Here is a 24,384-nt window from a genome sequence, read left to right as displayed (position 1 = left end):
CTACATCTCCAAATAGCATTTAACATAGAACAAACTGTTAATGTTTACTTCCCTTCTAAAGCCCTTGAGAATGGTATAGTCTGTTTACTGGTCTTAGGGTATGTCTACCCTATGAAATGAGGTCAATTTTATAGAAGTCGATTTTTCAGAAGCAATTTTATCCAGTCGATTGTGTGTGTCCCCACTAAGTCCATTAAGTCGGCAGAATGCGTCCTCAGTACCATGGCTAGTGTCTGGGTTAAGCTCCCAATGCCTGATGGGGCAAAAACATTGTCACAGGTGGTTTTGGGTACATGTAGTCAGTTGCCCCCCCCCCCGTGAAAGCAATGGCAGAAAATTGTTTTGCAGCTTTTTTCCTGGGTTAACCATGCAGACGCCATAGCACTGCTAGCCATCCTCATCAATGGTGTTTTGCTCACTCCACCGCTTCAACTCTGCTATCCTGCGAACTGGAAGCTTCTGCCTCAGGCTGCTCTCCCAGATGACAGTACCACGTGGTCATACCTACCCCAGCCTACCCCTTGCTCCCATGGCTCATGAAGCCTGGGACAGTAGTAAGGAGCAGTTCAACTATAGGCTGAGCAAGTGTGAATGGTGGAAGAACGTGCCTTTGGACATTTAAAAGCTCGCTGGTGCTGTTGGTCAGACCTCAGCGCAACCAACATTTCCATTGTTATTGCTGATTGCTGTGTGCTCCATAATATCTGTGAGAGTAAGGGGGAAGACGTTTATGGTGGGGTGGGAGGTTGAGGCAAATTGCCTGGCATCCGATTTTGACCAGCCAAACACCAGGGCGATTAGAAGAGCACAGCAAGGCACGCTGTGCATCAGAGACTTTGAAAACCAGTTTCATGACTGGCCAGGCTACAGAGTGACAGTTGTGTTTCTCCTTGATGCAAACCCACCCCCTTTGTTGATTTTAATTCCCCATAAGCAAACCACCCTCCCCCCTTCGAAATAAAGTAACTATTGTTTTGAAACCATGCATTCTTTTCAGAGAAACAGCCATGTTAGTTCGTATTTGCAAAAAGAAAAGGAGTACTTGTGGCACCTTAGAGACTAACCAATTTATTTGAGCATGAGCTTTCGTGAGCTACAGCTCACTTCATCGGATGCATACTGTGGAAACTGCAGAAGACATTATATACACAGAGACCATGAAACAATACCTCCTCCCACCCCAGAGTGGATTCATCTCCCCATAGAGCGATCAGATCCAGTTCCTCCTGTTCGGTCCATGCTGGAGCTCTTGTTATTCTGGGACTTCATGGTCCCCTGTGCTGATGAGCTTGTCACGCTGGCCAAAGAGGAAATGAAATTCAAAACTTCCCAGAGCTTTTCCTGTGTACTTGACTAGTGCATCTGAGTTGAAAGTGCTGTCTAGAGCAGTCACAATGGAGCACTCTGGGATAGCTCCCGGAGGCCAATACCGTTGAATTGTGTCCACACTACCCCAAATTCGACCCAGCGTTGTTGGTTTTAGTGCTAATCCCCTTGTTGGGGAGGAGTACAAAAATTGATTTTAAGAGTCCTTTAAGTCAACCAAAATGGCTTCGTTGTGTGGACGGGTGCAGGGTTAAATCGACCTAATGCTGCTAAATGCGACCTAAACTCGTCGTGTAGACCAGGGCTTAGGATAAACAGTCCTTTCAAGTTACTTCTAGAACAATACAAAACCAGGGTGAAGGACAATTCCTACACTTCAAAATCAGTCATTCATGTATTAGTCTGGTGCTCTACTGGTGACACTATCAAGGTCAGGAATCCTTGTGCTACCCCATTTAACTTGTTTAGGTTGAACTTGACTCGACTATGTTTTGCAAGGGCAATAGTTTCATGCACTTCATCTCTGAAAGATTTAATCAAGGCACATCATACAGGAGACCAATAAGGCTTTCCTTATGACTCAAGTCACTTAAAGCTGTATTTACAGCTATTGAATACAATTCCAATGTGACTATGAAAAAAAGGTATGTGAAAAGGCAACAAGATTCAATTAATTGGCTTCTGTGGCACCAAACGATTTGGCACTTCAAACAGGGACTCCTTTGTCAGCCTGTAGAGAGGTGCTACTCTACTCAGTAAAGGTTGGCATACACCATCCCTGCGCTGCTGATTAATGGCCACAGATGGGGAAAAAAGTAACACCTTTGCAAGAGGCAACATCTCCAATGTCTCTGCTCAGTTTTCCAAAGCAGAGCAAAAATAGCATGATTGTCATTGTCACATATTACTTTGTTCTGTTATATAAAAGCAATTGATATAAAAATTTTATAGGAATTGCAGCTTATAAAAGCTGTGCAATTAACCAGAGCAATGTGGTTCACTCTGGTATCAATTCACAATATTTTGACCCTCCCTGACATCAGGATCAATATATTCTACATCTAAACTGGTGGCAGTTTTCCATCACCATCCTATTACACAGGGATCTCAAACTCAATTTACCTTAGGGCCAGTGCCAGTCCTCAAATCCTCCCAGCGGGCCAATAATGTCACTCATGATGCCCAAAACTCCACCCTGCCCCCACCTGCCTAAGGCTCTGGGAGAGAGTTTGAGGGTCAGAGAGGGGCTGTAAGGCGGGGCAGGCCAGTGGGCCTCCATGCGCTGCTGCCCCCAGACACTGCCTCCACAGCTTCCTATTGGCCACAGGGGCGCTTGGGGCAAGAGTAGTGCATGGAGGCACAACCCTGCCCCACCCCGGGGCCACAGGGAGGGGCTGGCAGACAGAGCAAGCAGGTAGACACCACTCAGCTCTGCTACGCTGCCAGGGCCCCAGGCCATTTTAAATTGCCTAGTGGAAGAACCTGGGGGTGGCAGGTGGGGCCAAGGGAGAGACCCCAAAACTGCTAGAGCCCCACAGGCCACATTGGCTACTATGCCGCTGGCATTTAGGGCAGTGTCAAAGCTCCTCCACTACTGTGTCAGATCTTTCAAGTTTCCCAGCTGTGCTCCAGGTTTTTCAGTTTGGCTTCCATAGCTCTTCGCCATGTTGTTTTCAGGCAGCCTCATTTTTGCTTGCCTTCAGGTGTCCATCTTATTGCTACTCTGGTGATGGAATCAGTTTTCATCCGAAGCACATGACCGATCAAGCTCCAGCACCTCCTGGCAATGATGGTGCTCAGAGCCTCTTGGATGCACTGTGTCATTAGAGCAGTTTTCTATGAACAGCCAGTAACAGAGTACCCAATTTTATTAATCCAGGGCTATGTTCTCCTTAAGAGGGAAACTGAGTCCAAGAGGTTCTATGGCAGTAGAATGCAACTTCTGGCCAGCAAAATGCAACAATTTAAGGTTTTTTGTCACAGCCCCCTTCCTGAGGGCAGCTGCCAGTGCAAATGATCTGGATCATTTGTCTCAAAGGCAAAAGGGAAACCTTCCAAGAAATGCAGGAGAGCGCACCACAGTCTGAGGCAAAATGGAAATGTTAGCCTCAGTTGGTGAAGCAGGCTGAAAGAGGAGAACAGGAGTGGGTAGATCAGAGTAAAATAATAAGTATCCAACACAGTAGGAAGAAGATTAGTCTATTAACTGGCAACAAAAGGACTTTTGGATAATGTCATTCTGGTGACTATTTGCAGCTATTTGGACAGGTAAAGTCAGAATATTAGAAAACCACAATGATTGTGATCCTTTAATGTTTAAATAACTAATTATAGAAAACAGCCGACTCAGATCATATCTGTATAAAGAGTTAAAAAATCAGACACCATCTTAGTTTAGCGTAACAAATTCAAGAAGAGTCTTCATTTTATACTTGTATACTCCATCAACTCTGTCTAGTCATTTCCACCATTTAACCTGAATAATCAGTGCTCTGTATGGGTTTCACATAACAAGGATGGGAGAAACATTTAAAAATGGAACATGTTCTAGAGCCACAAACAATGCCAGGGGGGCTCAGGTACAAGCGTAGCTCCTGAAGGTCAGTTAGAGAATTAAACAGTACTAGATTTCCAGTTAATTAAGATCCTACAATATTTTAAACTGGTTGGGCAAATAATTTTGAAGTCACAAATCCCTTTCACATAGTGGATTTTGAAAATGCAAACCCTTAAACCACAGTAATGGTCAGAACTACTGGGCATTTGGAAGTATTTAAGACTGAGGTAAAAAACAGATACTGCTCTTTCACTCAGAGCAGTTTCAAAATACATTACATACAGTTGCTGACCAAAGAATCCACACTTCATAACGCCCCCATTTTCATATCCAAGCCATACAAACCTGGTTACTCTATGGTAACCAACTGACATGCTGAATCACAGCACTACAGAAACCTAAAGATGACTCACAATGCTGGGATTTGCACTACCATTTGCAATTTACAGGATGAAAAGAAAATATGAAATTTTGAACACTGAAAAAAGCCACTGAGACCAAAAAACCAAGGAACAAGTTTGAAACACTCAAATTAAATAGAGTGCAAGCATTTCTAGGCATTTGTACAAGCAGTGCAGGAGCTCCCGCAAACTCCCTGTTGAGCCACGAATCAAACATATTTTGGTAACCACCCAGAGCACCTCCTCTTGGCTCAGAGTTGAGCCACAGACGTAACGGTGCCGGACCCTCCCCCTTGACTGTGGTTCTGGATTCGATGCCGTGACTTAACAATGCTGAACTTCAACTGATTTCTCTTGCCCAGCCCCCCTGGGCTTTGGAGGATGCAGCGGAAGGTAGGTCCTCCCTGCCCCGCCCCCGCGGGACTCTAGGTTGGTTGGCCGCGCTGACCTTGCAGCTGGTCTTCTTGGCGAGGGGGAGAGGAGGAAGAACCCAGCCTGAGGAGCTCAGCCTGCCTGCTTCCCCCCCACCCCACAACAAGTGGGGGGGGGCTACCCCGCGCATCCTACAGTGCCCCAGGCCAGAAGGAGAATGCAGGTGGGAGAAGGTCCCCGCCCACTCAGCCCCATAGCGCCCGTCACCCGGCCCGGGGGGGGGGGGGGGGGGGAGAAGAAGGAGGAGGAACCAACTGGCTCCCCACCCCCTCAGGCCCACAGCGCCCGCCACCCGCCCCATCTCCACAGTGCCCCCCACCCCTGGCCCTCACTCGCTGCCCCGCCCCCCCCATAGCACCCTTGATGTGGCCCCAGGGGTCCCTGCCCCGCCCCCCAGGAAGCACTGACCTGATGGGGCTGATGCGCAGCTGCTCCTCCCGCAGCCCCCGCCAGGCCCCGGGCAGGAACTCCTTGCACCACAGATACGCCTTGCGGCGGGTGCGGGAGTCGGGCTCCTCCTCAGGTGGCGGCAGCGTGGCCGGCGGCTGGTGCGGCGACGGCGGCGCCCGCACCCCCGCCAGCTCCTTGCCGTCGGCCTCAGGGTGAGTGGGCGGCGACGGCGGCTGCCCCGCGGCGGGCAGGACCACCCCGGGGCCGGGGCTACAGCCGAGCAGCAGCCCCAGCGGGGAGGGCTCGGTTTCGCCGTTACAGAACTTGGTCTTCATAGCGCGGGCGGGTGAGGTAAATCGGTGGGGGAGGTGCGCGCGCTCGACTCGGTGCCCGCAGACGGAATGCGAGAGGCGCGCGCCTGCTTCCCGTTCTTATACCCGCTCGGCACGCGGATCCGCTCATCCCACTCACACCCCCTTCGCCTCCCTCCCCCTCACCCCCCGCCGCCCTTTCTGATTGGCTCTCGACCCGCACCAGTCCGGCGGGCTCCGGCACCAGACGCCTCCTGATTGGCGCAGAAAAGAAGCAGCGGCTCCAGCTGCCGCAACGCAGGCTTTTGTGAGGGGCACACAAGCAGCCGATTGGCTGCTCCCGGTTGCCCCGGCGATCGGTGCGGCTCGCGCGCATCACAATGATGTGGAGAGAGAGCAAGGTGATTCACCCACGAAGGTCAGCCCCACCTCCCCGCGCCCCGTGCTCAGCCGCCATCCCCCTTCCCTCTGAGCTCCACCCCTCAGCCCCTTCTCTGGGCTTAGCTCCCCCTCGCTGTGTGCTCAGGCTCCACGCCCCCCTCCTCCTTGAGCTCAGCCCCCACTGCCTCCCCCTCCCCTCGGTACTCAGGCTCCATCCCTCCCCGTGTGGCTCCGTCTCCCCCCTCCAGCTGTGCCCGCCTAGCACAAGGATGCTCTCTCCTGGTGTGCTCAGCATCCACCTCCCAACCGCAAGATTCTCCGTGGGTGGGTGGGAGGGGGAGGACATTAAGCCTTAGCAGAGCTGGGCAGTCACTGGAGAGGAAGGCAAAAGGTGGGGCACAGCTAGAGGGGTACTTGAGCTGTGAGTACAGCTGAACAAGCAGAAGAGGGGCACTGGGGCCAAGCTGAGGTCACCTTATTTTAGGTTTGTTTTAACATCTGGGAATTCAATATAGCATTATTATGTCATTCGGTAGCTAGCGTTTAATTGACTATGTCCTGGGGTGTTAGGCTTGGCGTGGCAGTGCCATCTGTCCACTGCAGTGAGCATTGTGGGAGCTGCTGCTGCGCAGGACAGATTAGCAAATACTCACCAGCAACCACACACCACACAACAGAACCACTAACCCAGGAACCTATCCTTGCAACAAAGCCCGTTGCCAACTGTGCCCACATATCTATTCAGGGGACACCATCACAGGGCCTAATAACATCAGACACACTATCAGAGGCCTGTTCACCTGCACATCCACCAATGTGATATATGCCATCATGTGCCAGCAATGCCCCTCTGCCATGTACATTGGTCAAACTGGACAGTCTCTACGTAAAAGAATAAATGGACACAAATCAGATGTCAAGAATTATAACATTCATAAACCAGTCGGAGAACACTTCAATCTCTCTGGTCACGCGATTACAGATGTGAAAGTTGCAATTCTTCAATAAAAAAACTTCAAATCCAGACTTCAGCGAGAAACTGTTGAATTGGAATTCATTTGCAAATCGGATACAATTAACTTAGGCTTGAATAGAGACTGGGAGTGGCTAAGTCATTATGCAAGGTAACCTATTTCCCCTTGTTCCCCCCCCCCCCCCCCCCCCCGACGTTCTTGTTAAACCCTGGATTTGTGCTGGAAATGGCCCACCTTGATTATCATACACGTTGTAAGGAGAGTGGTCACTTTAGATAAGCTATTACCAGCAGGAGAGTGGGTTTGTGTGGGGTGGGGGGGGGTGAGAAAACCTGGATTTGTGCTGGAAATGGCCCAACTTGATTATCATACACATTGTAAGGAGAGTGATCACTTTAGATAAGCTATTGCCAGCAAGAGAGTGGGGTGGGGGGAGGTATTTTTTCATGCTTTGTGTGTATAAAAGATCTTCTACACTTTCCACAGTATCAATCCGATGAAGTGAGCTGTAGCTCACGAAAGCTTATGCTCAAATAAATTGGTTAGTCTCTAAGGTGCCACAAGTACTCCTTTTCTTTTTGCGAATACAGACTAACACGGCTGTTACTCTGAAACAGGACAGATTGGCTCATGGTAACCAGGAGTTCCTTTAGCCCAAGCTCTTATGGAAAGAGGCAGGCTAATTAACAGTCTTATTCAGTTGGAGTTGATTCACACAGGGATGACAAACTGCACACATTTGACCTGTACCGAAAGGTGAACTCCAGAGGAAAATTTGTTTCTGTGTACATTGCTTTAAAGTTTTGTTTTTTAAAAATCCATTTGTTTTTTACATTGGAAATATAAGAAATATCATGCTCTGACTTCTTTTTCTTGAAAGACTGGCAATATTTGCCGTGTTGGAATGGTGACATCATAATCAGCTGAACTCAGTGTCAGCTTTCCTAGCCCTCAGGTGGAGTGGGAGGGAAAGTTAAAATTGCCTAAGACTTAATATCCTCTTTTATCATAAAAGAGCAATAAAGAAACATGCCACCTTTGCACTGCCATGATCCTGAGCTACCTCTCCTTCAGCCAGGTCCCCCAACATATATAAGAACATAAGAATGGCCATACTGGGTCAGACCAATGGCCTGTCTAGCCCAGTATCCTGTCTTCCAGCGGTGGCCAATGCCAGGTGCTTCAGAGGGAATGAACAGAGCTGGTAATCGTCAAGTGATCCATCCCCTGTCGCCCAGCTTCTGGTAATCAGAAGGTAGGGACACCCAGAGCATGGGATTGCATCCCTGAACATCTTGGCTAGAAGCCATGGATGGATCTATCCTCCATGAATTTATCTTGTTCTTTTTGGAACCTTGTTATAATTTTGGCCTTCACAACATCCCCTGGCACAAGTTCCACAGGTTGACTGTGCATATATCAGAGCAGCTGGAGGGCTCCTCTAATACCAGCTGCCAGTGGCTTCAAGGGACCAGTATAGTAGCTGGCGATCATTGGGGTGCATGGAAGATTCATCTACACTTTTTTTCTTAGCTAATTCTTTACAGTGGCATCCCCCTTTCTGGCCCATGCATCCTGCCCTGCCTCTTCACCATTGGAGAATCCCTCACTAGCATAGGAGTTTTGAGAGAGGAGTCAGGAGAGTTTTGTGGGTTGGTTTTAGAGCTGCTTTTTGCTGATAAAGAAGCCACAGCACAACTGAAAATCAGACTCATGGCTGAGGCATATTAGTCCCTAATAATTGAGAGGAAGGGTGGTCCAATGGCAAGGGTGCTAGACTAGGACTCAGGAGATGTGGATTCAATTCCTGGATCAATCCTAGACATCCTGCACAAGTGACTTAGTCTCCCATCTGTAAAATGGAGATAATACTACTTCCCTACCTCACAGGGGTATTGTGAGGTGCTCAGGTACTATGGTAATGGGGTCCATATGAGTACTTCTGTTTTGTTTTGATCTAATTTCAGTTGTTAGGTTCAGTGTGCCGGTGGTGGTTGGAGTTGGTGGTCTATGGAGGTCACACTAAATGATCTGGTAGTCCGTTCTGGCCTTAAATTCTATGACTCATGCTAGATAGATTCAGTAAATCTTAAGTGCTTTGCCAAATTGAGGCCTTGGTGGGGCCCATTGTTATACCTATTCTGTGGACAGAAGCACCTCCTTTGGTGTGGACAGTGCTCTTTGAGTAGTAGAGCTCAGAACAAGAATCCAATTTACCATGGTCAGATGGACTTGAAGCTGTTTGCTGGTGTTTTTTGCTGCATTTGAGATAGAGGTGTCAGGCCACTACCTAAGGTGCATATCTGTCCTGGGGCCACAGAAGCAGAAGACATTTCTGCATGGAGGGACAGTGGTTTCCTCTCTGCTATTCACACAAAAAACCAAAAAATGGCTAGCTCCTCAGCTTGTGTAATTCAGCATAGTTCAATTTGACTTCAGTGAAACTAGGCCGATCAGGTGAGGGTCTGTCCCCGAATGTTTTATAGGTGGTGTCCCTTTAATCAGAATATTTCATGGCTTTTGAGAATGGCAGTCAGGGCCCTGGTAACAGAAGAAGGGATGGAATGTTGGGGGTCAAGAGGTTCTGTGGCAGTTGGGAATGACAGTTGGCTTCTTATGGTTGATGAGAAATACTTCTTTCCAGGGATCTATCTGGAGTAGCAGAAAAGCCTTTGATGCTAGGTTACAAAGTAGTAAGAGTTCTGTAATTGCAAAGTTCATCTTGTAACTCAAGCTGTCATTGAAACATGCAGGCAGGAGAACCAAAGAAAACACTGGGAAGTTTTGGTGTCTTGGACTTTAGGACTGACCTTGTGTTTCCTGAATGCCCTGGTCTCACTCTGCTTTATCACATGGTAGGAAACAGGAACTAGCTCCAGCAATTTTTTTCTCTGACTAGAATTTTCTGACTAGCTTTCTCTACAATTGCTATCGGAGTGGAAAAAGCAGAGAAGTCAAAGAAGAAAGCCAGTATTTGCTTCTCCTGTGGAGAGATGATTCAATCCACTCGTCCAAAGAGTCTGTCTCATCTCCTCATGAGACTCCAAACTGTTGGTATTGATGGATGGTCTCACTGACATTTGCTCCACCTGACCCTTCTGTCTCAAACTCTGAGAAGAATATGTTTCAACAGCTCAAAGAACTTAAACGGAGGCAGAAAAATCACCTTGTTTTAAAGCCTTCTCATTACAGGACATTCACCTTCTTTGTTCCTTAACATCATTCTTCTCAATAACTAAGGCCCCTGTCCAACACTGAGAGCCACACAGACAGACTCCATGCATCTATGTGGAAACCTATTGAGCGTACAGCTATTTCCTATAGCTGTTTGTTCTCTTCGGTATTCCATTTATTAATTATTATTGGAATTTTAGTAATTTTTATAGAAACATAAGAAACATAGAAACTTTACAATAGCTCATAGTGTTATACACCCAGCTTAGCATAATCCATCCCTTGAGGGGCTCACACACTGGAGTCTTGAATGGATACAGTGCAGTCAATTCAAGAGCAGAGAGCTAGAAGGACTGCTGACAAATGAAGACGATCGTTCATATGAGCTTCAAGCTGCTTAGCTCATATAAAGCTAGATATAGGGTCTGATTATCAACAGCTTCATTTTTTCTCTTTCTAATGTTTTAGTTTATTCCTTTTAAATTTTTTTTTAGAACAAATTTAATTATTTTTTAAAAAGTTATATTGAGCTACTTTCTCATCTGAAAAAAATCCCCAGGAGGTGGATTTGAGTCAGGGTCTTGGTTACTGGCGAGAGAGCCTTTCATCTGTAAGTTGAAAATTCCAGGTCAGTGTAGACTAGAAGTTGTTACCATCTCAAGGCTGTTCAGTGGCCTTTATGACATGAGTTTGTTCTTGTCAGACCGGTTTTGAGTGGGCAGGTGATCACATAACAGATAGCATTGGCACTAGCGGCAACTTTGTTGGCAGTTGGTGCAGACAGGCCAAGGATGAATGCGCTCAGAGCTCAATCCAGTGCCGAGTGAAGTCAGTGGAAAAACTCCCATTGATTTCAATGGATATTAGATTAGACATATAGAGAATACTCTTTGGGCTCTAGAGGTGGTCCCTCCAGGTTGGGCATGAGGCACACTGGTGGATCCATGTATGAAAAGTTTGTACTGACATGCCTCTGCTGTACCTATTCTGTGGGTGAAAAGAGAACTTCAGTCTAGACCTGGCAAGCTGGTACTTTTTACAAATGCTAAATTCACATTAAAATTAAAAGGAAAAATCTGTGACCATATTTTAACTGCTTGCAACTGTGTTTGTCAGCACTTTACTCTATTCCCCAAAAGGAGTCTATGTTATTGCTGGGAATTAGACAATGCACGTAATAAGGCTTTAATTTTGCAAAGGCTTTCTGGTAACATCATAATACATTGGAATGAAGCTCATTACCAAAATCCCAAAATAGAATTATAAAATTAATTCCTAGAACACAAATTATCAAGTGGTTAAAATACAGGAATGAGATTTAGATATAAGTCCCACTCTTATTTCAGTTCCACCTTAGTAATAGCACCAGGGAGTTCAGGGTTTCTAACAGATGTTTTACTCTTAAGCACTGGAGTTAAATGCTTCTGTGTATGTCCCCTCAAATTTCTGCTCATTTCTTCCCAACCTCCAATGGGGTTCGGTCGTGCAGTCTTTTAGTCAAGTCAGATTCTTCAGACAAGCTCCTTGCCAGTTGGACCTGCAATGGGAATCATTGCAGGTTATGCTCAAAGAAGAAAGTAATTACTTACCATAGCAACCATGAGGCGATTACCAGCACGATCCATTCTCACTGCCCTCTTCAAAGGACACGAGTATTCAGAAGTTATGAGCTCAAGCACTTCACCTACAATATGGATCCCTACAGGCAGTCATCTTGAATCAAGGTTGTTGTGGTAGGGAGCCATTCTTTATGTGGCAGTCGATACTTCTCTCTGACACTCTCTAGCTGGACTGCTCTGGGGACTAAGTCTCTACCCTAACTCCTGCCCCCAAATTTCAGTGCAAAATATAAAGGAACAATTATCCAATCTGTTAATGGACCCTCCACACTTTCTTAGACTCATTTGTGCATTTCCCACTCCAGCAGGTTTCAACCTGCCCCCATCAATCCTCATGCTATTCTGCTGTTGGTAGAAAACCAGGTTGGCTTTTCCGAGGAGCAAGCAAAGGGGGAAATATCTCTTTCTTGTGGCAATGTCTCAGCCTATCCTCTGCTACAAAATGGTCTGTCAGCTCCCTGGTTCTGTCTTATTCATGATGGCATCAGGAGAGCATGCTCTGGTCTGTCAAATTGAAGACTGGGTCTAGGAAAAAAACACAACCTGAAAGTAATCTAGTTATTAACAATCCAGTTGGGGGACTTACCCCAAAGGAACTTCCTGCGTTAAAACATTGGGGGGTGGGAGGAGAATGAGGAGAGGTAGCTACCCTTTGTTTATATGTCTCTGTATCCAGGGGTGCTGGAACAATTTTTATAGTGGGGGTGCTGAGAGCCATTGAACCAAACTGCAAACCCTGTATATAATGGAAACCACTTCAAGCAGGGAGTGCGGCAGCACCCCCAGCACCTCTAGTTCCAGCACCTCTGTCTCTATACCACCATTTATCTGAGGAGCTCTGAGTGTGCTATCAACAGGTGTATTGTGAGGATTCATTAGCTGGTGTTTGTAAGTATTACAGGAAACTGAGGTCAATGATTTTCCTAACATCACAAGACAAGTCAGTGGCAGAGGTGCAAGTAGAACTTAGGGATGCTTACTCAGGCAGAATTTGCATTTGCTTCAACAGAGTTGTCTCAGTAAAAACTTAAGAATTTGGTCCAAAATACATACAGGAATTACTTTATCACTGGAATGAAGCCGTGGGTGAGGTGGAAGGCAATAACCTCTGGACAACCAACACACTCAACCAGTTGTGGGAGGGGAGAATTTTTTAGCTAAGGACATGCATCAAATACTAGTTTTCTAGTTCATTTATACCCATTCTTTATACCAGAAAACAGTCAGTGATAAGTGCTCATGGGAGCCTAAACTGTGCCTTGAACAGGAAGAATATTATTTCATTTTGTTTGTGTCCAGTCCCTCTTTGCTTTTTCTACTGTAGCCATACACGGGGCTAATGGCTGCCAGTGGTATATGTACCCTGTGGTGAAAAGCTTCTGCTAACAATCTCACAAACCCACAGTAAGAAAGAGCATCCAAAGCCAGCCCTGGTTTCATTCAGTTGTGCGTGGTAAGGAGCATGTTCCCATTGGCAATGTGTGTGCTGCGGGAAGGAAGTATGCTTACAGAGGTGGTGGTGGTGGGAAAGGCCCAGATGAGACATCTGTCACTTGTTAGAGTTGTATGTTACACCTCTCCCAAGACTTACTCACTTCTGTCAATAATATTTCAGAGACAGCTGATGCTGATTTTAAAGTAAAACATATGAAATTGAGGATGTGTACATTGGCTAAGAACTTGATAACATTAAGATACTTCTGTGTGCAGATGCTTGGAAAATACAACAGCCAAACCAGTTAAAACTCTCCTTCCCATGTTCAGTCATTTCTTGTTAACAGGATAGTAAATCCTGCACATAACATAGGGTTTAATTTTAATATTTACTAAACAAATAGATTGCTGGGGAAGAGAGAAAGCTCTGTACTTGGACAAACTAGTACATACCTAATTAATTCAGTGGGCAACTGAAAGAAAAACATTAATAGTTCCCCTTCCCCTTCCAATTTCTGGTAGCCATGTCTTTTAGATAAAAAGACCCCACTGCCCCCCAAAATTGCCAGACCTATTTCTGTAACACTTGCTTCAAAGTCTGCTGTCCTGTGCACATTCAAACTATATGATGAAGTAGCTCATAGACTAATCCTAGAATGACTTACCATATAATCAGTTTTCTTCTGCCTATAAGAACATAGGAATGGCCATACTGGGTCAGACCAAAGGTCCACCTAGTCCAGTATCCTGTCTTCCGACAGTGGCCAATATCAGGTGCCCCAGAGGGAATGAACAGAACAGGTCATCATCAAGTGATCCATCCCCTGTCACCCATTCTCAGTTTCTGGCAAACAGAGGCTAGGGACATCCCTGCCCATCCTGGCTAACAGCCATTGATGGACCTATCCTCTATTAATTTATCTAGTTCTTTTTTGAACCCTGTTATAGTCTTGGCCTTCTCAACATCCTCTGGCAAGGAGTTGCACAGGTTGACTGTGCGTTGTACGAAGAAATACTTGCTTTTGTTTGTTTTGTTTGCTGCCTATTAATTTCATTTGGTGACTCCTAGTTCTTGTTTTATGAGGAGGAGTAAATAACACTTCCTTAGTGGGGTGGGGGGAGAAAACCTTTTGAAGTGATAAACACCCATTTTTTCATGGTCTGTGTGTATAAAAACATCCTCACTGTATTTTCCACTTTTATGCATCTGATGAAGTGAGCTGTAGCTCATGAAAGCTTATGCTCAAATAAATTGGTTAGTCTCTAAGGTGCCACAAGTACTCCTTTTGTTTTTACTTCCTTATTTACTTTCTTCATACCAGTCATGATTTCATAGACCTCTATCATATCCCCCCTTGGTCATTTCTTTTCCAAGCTGAAAAACCCCAGTCCTATTCATCTCTCCTCATATGGAAGCTGTTCCATATCCCTAATAATTTTTATTGCCCTTTTCTGAACCTTTTCCAATTCCAATATATCTTTTTTGAGATAAGGTGACCACTTTTGCTTATTGTGCAGTAATTTACTATGCTAGCTATGTATGTTAGGCTAATAGGTTTTAATAATTGAGTCTGAAATAACATTTGTAATAGCACTTGTGACTCGAGAGCATGGTTAGTCACGAGTGATGCAACTCTTTTGTCTGTTTAGAATGTGTTTAGAGAGTGGAGTCTAGCTGCTACAGTTTTAGCTGTTTCTATTTGTGTAACTTTCTTGAGGTTCGGCTTAGCCCACAGCTAAAGCCATAAGAGCTGTTACAAATAGGTTTTAATAAGCCAAAAGGAAATAACCAAACATGCATAATTAGCATAGTCATTCAATTAATGGTGAACAAATGTGTTGTGGGGGTGGGGTTCTAAGTCTATTGCATGCTTGAGACTGCACTAATGGTTGTGGTCAGACTGTGTGGTCTGGAGGGGAATTACTCCATCACCTCTGAAGCTCTCCTCACAAAATTATGCCTACTTTGAAAGTTTCCTGGCTAATGGATGTCATAGGTGCCACAAGCTATTGTGGAGGGGCCATGGTTGGAGAGCAACTTAAATGACAGCCTTGAAGATAGTCTGAGTCCCACAGCTCATCCATACACTCTAAAGGAGTGCAACATTATCTGAAGTTAGCCAAACTTTCTCATGCCTGAGTGTGACAGACCGCACCTCTGTATTCATACCCTAGTGTAATAATCTTTTTACAAAATATGCCTTGTGAGGTATCTTTTGAGAACTAATAACTTGCTGGTCAATAATACCATGTTGAAATGTGTGTAGCAACATTATATGTAAAGTTTTGATCATAAGCTGAAATCTTGACTGAAGTGTGTTTACCAGACAAATCTGGTAAGTGCATGAATCTGTTTCTCAAAGACAAAGGACAAGTTGACACCCTTAGCCAGGTGTCATCAAAGCTAGTTGGCCATCATCTATCAAGTGGCCATTCTTTGGCATGGAAAGGAGCGGGAAGCAAGAGACAAGGCAAATCTGCTTTTGAGCATACACAGGTAAAAAGAAACAATGTGGAACTTCCTCCACCAGACTCCATGTCTCTCTGCTCTTGGCTGAAAAGGACTTTATTTAGGTGTCACACTCAGGAAAATGCATTTCAAACCTTGACTGAGCTATAAAAGTGAGGGTCAAAAACACCCCAAGTTATCTCTTCCTATCCATTTCTCTGTTTTCAACTAATATTACAAAAGAAACAGCTGTTGGACCTTGGGAGCAGATCTGTACCTGAAAATTGTTCAGCAATGCTAATGAAAACTTGTGGTAAGAATTTCACTTTGAACCTCGTCTAGTTTGTTAAGTTTAATACTATGAAGCATTTTATCTTCATTTTTCTTGAAATCACTTCTGACTTTAAAGCCTTAATACTTGTACTCACCTAAAACCTCTCTCTTTGGAGTAAAATAAACTCGTTTTATTCTTTAAGCAAAACTAATCCAGTGTTGTGAACTGTCCGGGTAACTCCATATAGGGTGGCAAACTGTTGTATCTTGAACCCCTTAAAGGGGCAATGGACATAATATATCCGGACTGTCTGAGAGGGCTAGACAGTGCAGAACACATGTTTTTTGGGGAAAATTCAGGATTGGGAGTGTGTTTGGGTCACCCTGCATGTAATAGCCAAGGCTGCTGGAAGCCAGAGTGGGGCTGGTGTTTGCTAACAGGCTGCTAAGGTCAGAATTGCTGGACCAGGGCTGTGGCTGTACACAGACCCTCAGGGTGTGGCCTACATGCTGTTTGTGAGGAGCCCAGGTTGAGAGCCACAGCAGCAAAGCATTGCAAGGCACCCCAGGTTGCAGGGCAGATGGTGACACACCCAGGGCTGGTACAACCACTAGGCAAACTAGGCGGCTGCCTAGGGTGCCAAGTAGTTGTGGGTGGCCAAAAGCGTGCTCCAGGGAGGCGGTGGAGTGGAGGTGAGCTGGGGTAGGGGGGTGCGGGAAGGGCCGCCTGCAGCAAGTAATGGGGGCGGGGGGGGCGCTGATTGGCGCCGCAAGCCTGGGAGGCAGTAGAAGCAGAACGGCAGCGGTGTGCTCGGGGAGGAGGCGGAGCAGAGGTGAGCTGGGGTGGGGAGCTGCCACACGGCTCCCTGGGCCGGGGGGGGGAGGTGGGGGCGGGGAGCTGTTGCACGACTCCCCGGGCCGAGGGGAGTGGGGGGGGGGCGGGGAGCTGCCACGGGGGGGCGCCTCAGGGCGGAGTGGGGGCGGGAAGCTGCCACCGGGGAAGGGGGGCGGGCGCAAGGTGGAAGTTTTGCCTAGGGCACGAAACATCTTTGCACTGGCCCTGGACATACCCCCTTCCTGGTCTGGATTGCACCCCAGAATGTCATATTGAGTGAAGGGTGAGGTGGGTACAGCTTTCATTCTGGACAAAAGCTTAGGCAGTTCATATGTTACCCAGACGAGGTTTATCATCTTTAATGATAAACTAACAACTAACTAACAACCAACAACCTGTAGCTAGAGGGCCCATTAAAGTTACACATTTAGAAACCCTTTCTAACAGTGAGATCATTTAGAGAACAACTTGTCAAGGAGGAAGTCACTGGGTTAAAAACATCACTTAGAGATGTTCTAGAGCATACTAGATAAAGGCCAGAAGATCACCAAATCCAAGAGATTGTCACAGGCTGAGAGGGGATAGCTCTGCTTTTCATCCTGCTGAGACACATACATTAAGTTCCAACTGGTCTTGGCTGAGACCTTAAAAACTAAGGTCTAGTCAGGTCTGCATAGGCACTAATGCTGAGGTTTTTAACTCTTCCTAGAGAATCTGGGACACACAACTCCCCGACTGATGTCAAAGAGTTGTCTCTAAATCCCTTAGGCAGCTTTTAATATATCATCCTAAATATCCCAAGCCATTTGTAAGAGTTGCTTGCTCTGGTATCCTTAGCCAACATTTTCTCCCTTTCCCCCACTTCAGAAGTGGCTGGATATTATGATGGGACATATCTGAGGCTTGACTTTTCATGAACTTCTGTGGAGTTATGCTGACGTAAAACCTGTGCGAAGGAGTGGAGACTTGGGCCCATACCTTGTGAAGTACTCAGGGATCCTTCAGGACAAAAGGCATTATATCAGTGTCAAATATCACTGGCAATGTCCATCTGTGATGATATTTCAAAAGCCCCGCAAGCTATTTTGGGACACATCCAGTTTGTAGGCTGTGGGACTGATGGATTAACTCTAGGATTGGCCTCTCTTTTTATCTGGCATTTGTTTGTTGTACTTTGCAATGTAATGGTTTAATTCTGTTATCTTTGCATTTTACCTTGAGTGCAGGAGTAATACAATTATTAATATTACTACTAGAAGACACATCATTAGGAAATAAATCTGACGTAGCTTTACTCCAACAAAAAACCTGCTCTCAAAATAAGTGTGCTCCCACTAAGCACCAGCCTTTTTCCTTTAAAGATATTTAATACATACTTATAGACTAGTGACATTAAATAAAGTATCAAGGAGTTCTCAGTTCTACTCTTTTTTGAAACAAATGAATTTACAAATGTGGCTTGTTATATATTAACCAGACATGGGGAATCCAACTGAGTAACGTGGAAGTTGTTTCAACATCAAGACTCCATATAAAAATCATTATTCAGGCTTAAGTAAATATTGGTTCAAACAAGAGATAGATATGACTGCAGTTTAAGAGGCTATAGTCTGAGACTGAGTTACCTTAGCACTAATCTCTCCCTCTGTTCTCAACTGAGATCTACTATGTCGATCTGAACTCTTGGGGACTCGGCATTCCCAGCAGCTGGCCTTCATTTTTGGAATTGGCTTCTTCTCCATCAGAGCCTAGGTTTGATGCTTTTCATGGCCCCACACCACATACAACTTACTAGGCCATAACTTGCCTGGTTATTGATCCTGCAGTCAGGCAGGTTTTCTGGCAGTAGAGGGAAGGGATGGTGTAGGATAAATTGTTCTACACTGGGCACTGAGGACAGTGCATAGCATAGTTTGTTATACAATGCCCAGATGCTGTAGTAACAGGCTCCAAATAAGTCAGGTGCATGCATATGGAATTTGACCGTAAGATATAATGATACCTCCCCCAGTTTTGGTAAACTGGATGGGTCTGTCATTGATTTCAAGGAGCTTGGAAAAGGGAATGCCCCTATTCGGTTTGTCTATAGAATGATTCGAGGAATTGTCTGCTACATCCACACTAGTAATCTGCTATTTGTTGCAATACAGATATCTCCTTTGCTTAACCTTGAATTCCAATTGCTCTGCTGAGTGGGAGCAATACAAATCCTTCTGGATACATTTTATTTTTGCTGATCATAAGCAAGGACTAGCTTCCCAATGTAGTTGGGGTGCTTAATCTCTTTTTAAAATGTGCCTTTAGTTCTAATGAAAGATATTGCACTCACCTGCAGACTGAGGTTCTGCATTTATTTATCCACAGAAGAGGTTCAACAAAAGCAGTGGCAGTATAGGCTTCTCCAAACTGCTGTGCAAAGACACCTTAACACTGACCAGGAGGCACCATTGAAGGGGTGAAAATAGTCTGATTTCCAGCTGCATGCATCTGCTTTTGGGATATAATTGTGGTGGGATTTTTACTCTTCTGGGAGCTGGATTGGAATTATCATCACATTTCATGTATGCCTCCAAAGAGACAACAGAGTTAACAACTAGTGGTCACTTTGGAACTGGGAAAGATCTAAACCCGTGACCCAGTGGAAAGAGGCAGCAAATCCCCTTGCCAACCAGTCTTATGTGTGACATTTATTAATCACAAGTGTCTACCCTAAATTTCCATCTCTTGTTAAAACTCACTTTTGGTAGTGACTCTACAATTGCTATTTTTGGTAAACATGAAGAAACAAACTATTTCCAAGGACTAGTTTTCAAATAATGAAGATAGACTAGCAACACAATCAGTCCACAATGTATGGTCTTACAATTCCGGTGAGATACACATATCTTTATCTCCCAGAACAGATTGGCCTCTCTTCCTGTTTTTAATATGATACAGAAAGCTAACCCAAGCACTGTCTTGGGTCTCAAAACAAAGTCCTTTCCTTAGCAATATTCTTAACTGAAGGAATAGTTGGAACCAAAATTGGTGGCATTCTGACACCTGAAATCCAGATGCCAGATATATCATAAGAACTTGGAAATAAGTAACCACCATCAAAGTGCACAGTGTTTCCTCTGGCTAACTAGACATCTTGGCAGTGCTGATTGCCCACAACAAGCCATTAATTCCATGTTGTCATGAATCCCCAGGAAATGCCCTTAAGTGAGGCTGTTACTATTATTTGTTTTTCATTTTATAATAGTGTGTGCGTGTAAACTCAGTTTCCCCCTTTTGTATCAAATTTCAGAATAGTGACTTGTGCATGACTGGCAGTGGCACAAGGACTGAAAAACATCCCTTGGAGATGTGGAAAATTCTGTAAAGTATTGGCCAGTGGGGGTGAGGAGGGAAAGAGACCTGCATTATCTCCCTATGAATAGCTGGCTGGTAGGGATGAGATGTGTGCTGGAAATCAATTGGCTACTGTGATATTAGAAGTGCCTTTTTAGCAAGGACAAGAGGGTAGGGGCAGCTCACTCCTAGCAATGGGGGGAAGGGAAAGAGCTGCTTATCTGCAATGAGAGGGCAGCAAAATCCTCCTGCTTGGAAGAAGGGGAGGGCAAGAGGCCCATGGCTTGCTGGTTGCCTGTCTTAAAATGTCCCAGCTACGTTCTGAAGCAAAAACATTTGACCTTCGTTACTTCTCAATACCTGAGGTTTAGGGATTTCCCAGCTTCAGCATTGTGACCCAGCACACAAGCTGCAGCAGAATGCAGCAGCAACAAGGTTAATGTTTTCTACTTTGGTTCAGTTGATGCTGGTGGCTGATAACAAGTACAATAAAACTTTACTGCTGTTATTACTGCACTTGGGAGATTAGTGTGGAGGACAATCCTGCCATCATGCAGGGAGAGAATAAAGCACTAGACAGATTCCCAAACTATCCGTTCACCTACCACCTTGCAAAAAATGGTTGTGAAGTGAATTGATGGAACACCAAATTCACGTACCACCAGTGGTACATGTATCTGGTTTTGGGAACCCCAGACTAGAAGACTCAGGAGTTCCCTTCTAACTTTATCTTCTAATTTTATCTTCTAGGAGAGAGAATACTAACACCCATCTTACTTCCAGATTTTGAGGGATGGCTATCGCAAAACCAGAGCCATCTGGTAGGTCATGATACAGCTATATGAACAAGTCCTGGCTGTGGACTGGTGTAAACGGACACAGAGCTGGGGGGTAGGGGGGGTGGATCGATCTAAGTTACGCAACTTCAGCTACATGAATAATATAGCTGAAGTCGACGTACTTAGATTTACTCACCGCGGTGTCTTCACTGCAGTGAGTCGACTGCTGATGCTCCCGCATCGACTCTGCCTGCACCTCTCGCTCCGGTGGAGTATAGGAGTTGACGGGAGAGTGCTTGGGGGTTGATTTATCGCGTCTAGACTTGACACAATAAATTGACCCCCGCTGGATCAATCGCTGCCTGCCGATCCAGCGGGTAGTATAGACATACCCTAAGTCACAAATTAGAACGTGGTCCGGGTCAATAGGGACCAAAATGTTGTAAACATATATTTGATCCATGCAAAATGAGTATGGTGGCCTGTGTTCTTCAGAAGGCCAGACCAGATGATCACAGTGGTACCTTCTGGCCTTGAAATCTATGAATTTTTTGACAAAATGGTTCATCTCTGGGAAATATCAGTTTGTCAAAAGTGGGAACATACTGGATTTCACAAAAATGTAGTTGATCAGTGACTTGAACCCAGTTCTTCCAAATCCCAGTTGACTACCAGTCTAGTAGTTATTCTACAGCTTGGGGTTTTCTCCCAATCTCTCCTGTTGGAACTGTTCCACTTTGTATATGCTAAATAGTCACTGGAGCAGGGACTCCAACCTGACTAATGCCAGGGGCACTGGAACCGGTGTGTGTGTCTGTGTGTGTGTGTGTAGGGGGGTCCTGCCCTCCCATTTTTAAAAATAGGAGAGCCATGCCCCCTTTTTTTAACATGGGCACAGTTTGGAGGGCAAGGGGGCGGCATTGCCCCACGAGCTGGCATGGAGTGGTGTCGGCAGAAGCTGCACTTCGCAGCAGATGAGCCTCTTCCCTCTGAAGCCCAGCCCCTGTCCAGGCCAGAAGCTGGAGCTGGGCAGTGATAAGAGTCACCTAGGAAGCCCAGGTCACTGTGGAGAGCCCTGGAACCTCCACCTGCTCTGGGTGGCACGGGCCAGGGGCTGCTCTCAGGCACCGTGCTCCCACCCAGGGCAGGTGGAGGGTCCAAAGGCGGCCTGGGCTCTCTGGGTGGCTCTTACCACTGCCTGGCTCCAGCTTCCAGCCTGGCCAGGGGCATGGCCCAAGTCGGCCAGAGAGCGGCAGCTAGGCAGTGGTAAGAGAGCAGAGGCTGGAAAGTGGCAGCAGCTATATGGGGGTGCTAAGGAAAATTTTGGGATGGCAATAGCCCCTGCAAGGCCCCCCCAGCACTATACCTGCCCGAGGCTTGCAGTTTGGGGGGCAATGCTGGCCCTGGCCCCCCAAACTGTGCCCATGTTAAAAAGTGGAGGGCATGGCCCCTTGGTCCCCTCGGTTCTGGCACTGGTGGCCCCCCACTTCTACAGAGGTTCCGGTGACCCTGACTCACACACAACACAGGTGAGTGCCTTAACCCGTGGGCTATGGAGTCAGTCTCTTCCTCACTTCTTCTGGCCCCATGATTATTTAAATTTATACAAAGTAGCATGAGAGAGAGTGAGAGAAATTGCCCCTTCCCCCCCACAATAGCCAGGATATTCACCTGGGTTGTAGGAGGGAAGGGTTCAAATCCCTATTCCAGATCAGGCACCATGGGACTACAAACCCCCGCATGAGTACCCAAACCAGTAGGCTGTTGGCTACCCTGGGGCATGTGCGCCTGCTTTCCTTTATTGATGAAAATCATTGAAAGGTCTCGCTTTTGTTCCAGTGCAGAATGGGAAATTTCAGAACTCCTGAAAATATTCACATGATGGAAAAAGTCCCCCTCACCCCCAGCTCTAGTTTGGACCACTAATCACGCACACGGTCTTCCTGCTGTGCCTACAGAACTCTTTCTAACTCTATGGCATTGCAGCAGGCACAGCAAGAGACCTACATCCCTAGGTATAGAAGAGGGCTCCTAAATCTAGCATGGACTACACACTAATTGTGTATATTTCTCTCCCCCACCCCCTCCAAAGTAATTCATGAAAATATGTCAATTCACAATGCTCTGGCCTGTGTGTTTTTGTGCCCCATGGCCTTTTTATTTACTCAGCGCCACTTTGCGTAAGGTGTGTTCCACACCCACTCCCTGGCCTTGCGAAGGCCAGTCCCCTAACACACCACTTCACACACTCTTTGTTTTAGTAATTCTTACTCAAGGTCTTGGATTTCTATTTGTGCAGCTTTGGACAGAGTCGGATGTTGGGCTGGGGAAATCCCTTAATGCCTAGTATTTACTATGTAGCCTTAAGCACTATGGTATAGTCAATGATTTACAAGCTTGTTGCGCTGATGGTGTTTCTCTGTGTGCATCTCTGCTCCTCTGAGGATAGGTGGCTCAGGTTTTAATTATAGCACTCAGAGGATACAAAAGCTTCTGGGAGCTGCCCAGCAGGAGCTCTGGGAGTTCTAGCACTGTGCATTGAACTCCTGGGAGCCCTGGCTCTGACGCTTGGGGGAGAATGAAGGTGGCACAACCCACTCTGAATCCCTCCACCAACCACACAAAGATTTTTACAAGGCTGTGCCCTACAGTGAACTAGAACCATCTTCTGCTGTCATCACAGTTACAACGTCAGTCACAGCACGAATATTGACCTCATGAGCCTGAAGTGTCACATCATTGGCCCTGTTATAGCCTTGTCCTAGTTCCTTCAGAGAGCAGTGTGAAACCTCAGCCCCAAGTCTTTTGCATGTTTCTTGATATGTGCTTGCAGTACGGTGGCAGATGTGACACCAGGAGTATTGCCAGCAATGGTTTTGGTTTGATGAGTTCCAAAATACTTTATTTCCAGAGGTTTCTAAGCATCTGTTTGCCTCAATGGAAATATATTAACGGCTCAGAATTTGCCTAGTTCCACTGTAGATAAATACTTAAAGAATCACTGGGACAGAGAGACAGAATGACTCTGAAGGCTAGTGGTTAGGGCACCTACCTGGGAGGTGGGAGACTCTGGGTCCAGCGCCCCTGCTCCAATCACTCTTTCATTATTTATCCACAGTGGAACAACTTCAGCAGGAGAGACTGAGAATATCCCATAGCTCAGTGGTTAAAGCACCCTCCTGAGAGGTGGGAGACCCCCTCTTCAAATCCTTTCTCCCCCTCGGGCAGAGGGGGGAGGAATTGAACTCCCACCTCCCAGGTAAGTGTCTTCACTACTGGGTTAAGTTATAAAGCAGGCACCTCCTCCTCCTGGATTTTGAATGGAACGCAATCCAGGAGGTATGCTAAGAGGCCACCTACTAGATTGGGCCCTGCACATGACTTAGGCAGCTGAACACTCTTTCCTCCAGTGCATGAATTAGTCTGGGGCTTAGGTGGGAGATAGGTGGCCAGATGTCTAGAAGGAGGCAGCAGCGTGCATACCCCAAGGTTTAAAACGTGGGCACCTAGGGAACGTTCACAGCAGAAAGGTATCAAGCGAGTTTAGGCACCTGTATGGTTAGGTGGTAGCCCCGTGACAGTTTCATGAATTGTACTGGTGCTGCACATGGGGACTTAAGCACCTAACTCTGGAATTTGGGCACCTAAATTGCTTCGGGGATTGCAGCACCCAAGTCTTCAGCGGTCAGTGGATTAATACAGGTAGGGCTAGCTAG

At 46.1% G+C, this 24,384-nt stretch overlaps 2 protein-coding genes across 5 annotated transcripts in view; one reads left to right on the top strand and one right to left on the bottom strand.

Moving 5' to 3' along the window:
* The window catches only part of CHKA (choline kinase alpha), a 39,160-nt gene extending 33,366 nt beyond the window's left edge, over positions 1 to 5,794 (bottom strand). Inside the window, exon 1 of the mRNA XM_037899533.2 lies at positions 5,125 to 5,794. Coding sequence (XP_037755461.1) covers positions 5,125 to 5,441 — 317 coding nt within the window. The 5' untranslated portion in view covers positions 5,442 to 5,794. The remainder of the gene's footprint in view (positions 1 to 5,124) is intronic.
* The window catches only part of LOC114018711, a 69,189-nt gene continuing 49,369 nt past the window's right edge, over positions 4,565 to 24,384 (top strand). For 2 of the 4 annotated variants that reach the window (XR_005225413.2, XR_006291948.1), the window contains exon 1: positions 4,711 to 4,879. Coding sequence is in view for 1 of the 4 variants with exons in the window: in XM_043550203.1 (XP_043406138.1) it covers positions 4,666 to 4,677 (12 nt within the window). In the remaining 3 variants the exon portion in view is untranslated. Of the gene's footprint in view, positions 4,678 to 4,710; positions 4,880 to 24,384 lie in introns of those variants that run through there. The other 2 variants (XR_006291950.1, XM_043550203.1) reach the window with 2 other exon arrangements.

This window comes from Chelonia mydas, chromosome 6, assembly GCF_015237465.2.
Source record: "Chelonia mydas isolate rCheMyd1 chromosome 6, rCheMyd1.pri.v2, whole genome shotgun sequence".
Classification (NCBI taxonomy): Eukaryota; Metazoa; Chordata; order Testudines; family Cheloniidae; genus Chelonia; species Chelonia mydas.
Note: the sequence above shows the minus strand (reverse complement) of the source record. Positions and strands in the feature narration are given on the sequence as shown.